The sequence below is a fragment of the Protomyctophum bolini genome, assembly GCF_963924005.1.
Source record: "Protomyctophum bolini genome assembly, chromosome: 16".
NCBI classification, from domain to species: domain Eukaryota; kingdom Metazoa; phylum Chordata; class Actinopteri; order Myctophiformes; family Myctophidae; genus Protomyctophum; species Protomyctophum bolini.
In genome coordinates this window covers 27,475,561-27,477,136 of record NC_137877.1, presented here as the reverse complement: position 1 = coordinate 27,477,136, position 1,576 = coordinate 27,475,561, and the positions used below count along the sequence as shown (strand labels likewise).

At 43.5% G+C, this 1,576-nt stretch overlaps 1 protein-coding gene across 1 annotated transcript in view; it reads left to right on the top strand.

Annotated features, from left to right (window-relative positions):
• tmem198aa (transmembrane protein 198aa) overlaps positions 1 to 1,201 on the top strand; it is a gene marked incomplete at both ends in the record, with an annotated part of 18,186 nt that extends 16,985 nt beyond the window's left edge. The window contains one exon of the mRNA XM_080785788.1: positions 1,049 to 1,201. Coding sequence (XP_080641914.1) covers positions 1,049 to 1,201 — 153 coding nt within the window. The remainder of the gene's footprint in view (positions 1 to 1,048) is intronic.
• Positions 1,202 to 1,576: the final 375 nt, after the last annotated feature.

Genomic DNA, 1,576 nt, shown 5'->3' with positions numbered 1-1,576 from the left:
CAGTCTGAAAGGTCTTCCAGCTCTGAACTGTGCAGCTGCTGCATTTACCATAAAGTGCTGGCCTCCGCAGCAATAACTTTCTATTGTTAAAATCAGCAAAACACTGACCACTGTTGTTGCTGTTTTTTGGTTTTTTTTACCAGTATCAGCATTTTCCTATTGCAGCGTATTAGTCAACATTTTTGTCTGTCTTTACAATCTTTATACTTTCTGACTATATCATAATTGGAGACAGCATATCAGTATAGCTTGCACACATTATGGTGGAAGGGCAAACCCGGCCCGGTAAAGTGCTGTGCACTTTACCCACTAGACATGACATGACGTAAACAGTAATTCCAGATCAGTTTCCCCAAACCATGCTTATCGGACACGTCCACAGGGATTTGATAACGCTCATACCCGCACTGATGTTGATACTCCCCCAGGGGTGGATATACTGAGGCAATGTTACACCATGCATTCTAGAAGAACCACGCTGTAAGGATTTCAACTCTGCACTTTCGTCTCCATTTGCTGCATGCAGCAATAATAAAGTACTGGTGCACTGTTGCGTTGCTTTGAATATGAATATTTTGAAGACAATTCCAATAAATTATTTAGCAAGCATTGGACCTACATAAATTCTTTATGTCAAAATATCCTTATTTAGCCTCAAAAACCTATACTTATAGTTGACTGGATTCATAATGCCTCTATACTAGGCCACCTCCTCCACATGAAATAGCTTAGCTGAAAATACAACGCAACGCTTTTAGATCTGCTATTGCTATTTTCAACAAATGTTGACGCCAAGATAGGGGTGACAAGTAGTTAAATAAAAATAAATAAAGAGACATCAACGAATGTAATTAATTCAGGTCTGACAAATAAAGGATTGAAGTTTGATGGACAGTTTTTTTGCATTGTTCAGATTTAAGGTTTATCCTGCGTGACATGACAGCGATATTTAACAGCTCTCCATTGCACTGGTATTTCTGTGGTTTGATGTGTTTCCCTGCAGTCGTTTGATAACCCTCTCGTCTGCGTTCTCTCTTCCCATCTCCAGAGCTACATCAGGAGCTTCAGAGACAGACAGACGGACAGGCGGGCGTACTCCCATGGTCACATGATCAGCCGCTCGCGTATGGCAGAGCTCGACTACGACTGTGGGTCCCAAGTGCCGCTCACCGCGCCTAGTGGGCCTCCTGTGCGCGTCTGAGACTGTCTGAGATTAAGACACACACAGACACCACACACACACACACACACACACACACACACACGCACTTAGGAGTAATTCAAACCTCTGTGCCACACTATACTGAGATGTCGTGTGCTTGCATGATGACTCATACACCAACACACACACCCCCCACACACGCATGCACACATGCACGCACACACACATACACGCGCACGCTTATACAGTTACACACACAGAGAGATCAAACATCAAACCCTAATTTTGTGTGCCAAACCAACCAACTGCCTATTAGCCCGATAGGATCTTATTCCATCCATGGAGGTCATGAGGTTAAATCTTCATTTGAGCTTTTTCATCACGGCCGTGTTAGAGACGACTGCAGTTTTCTGG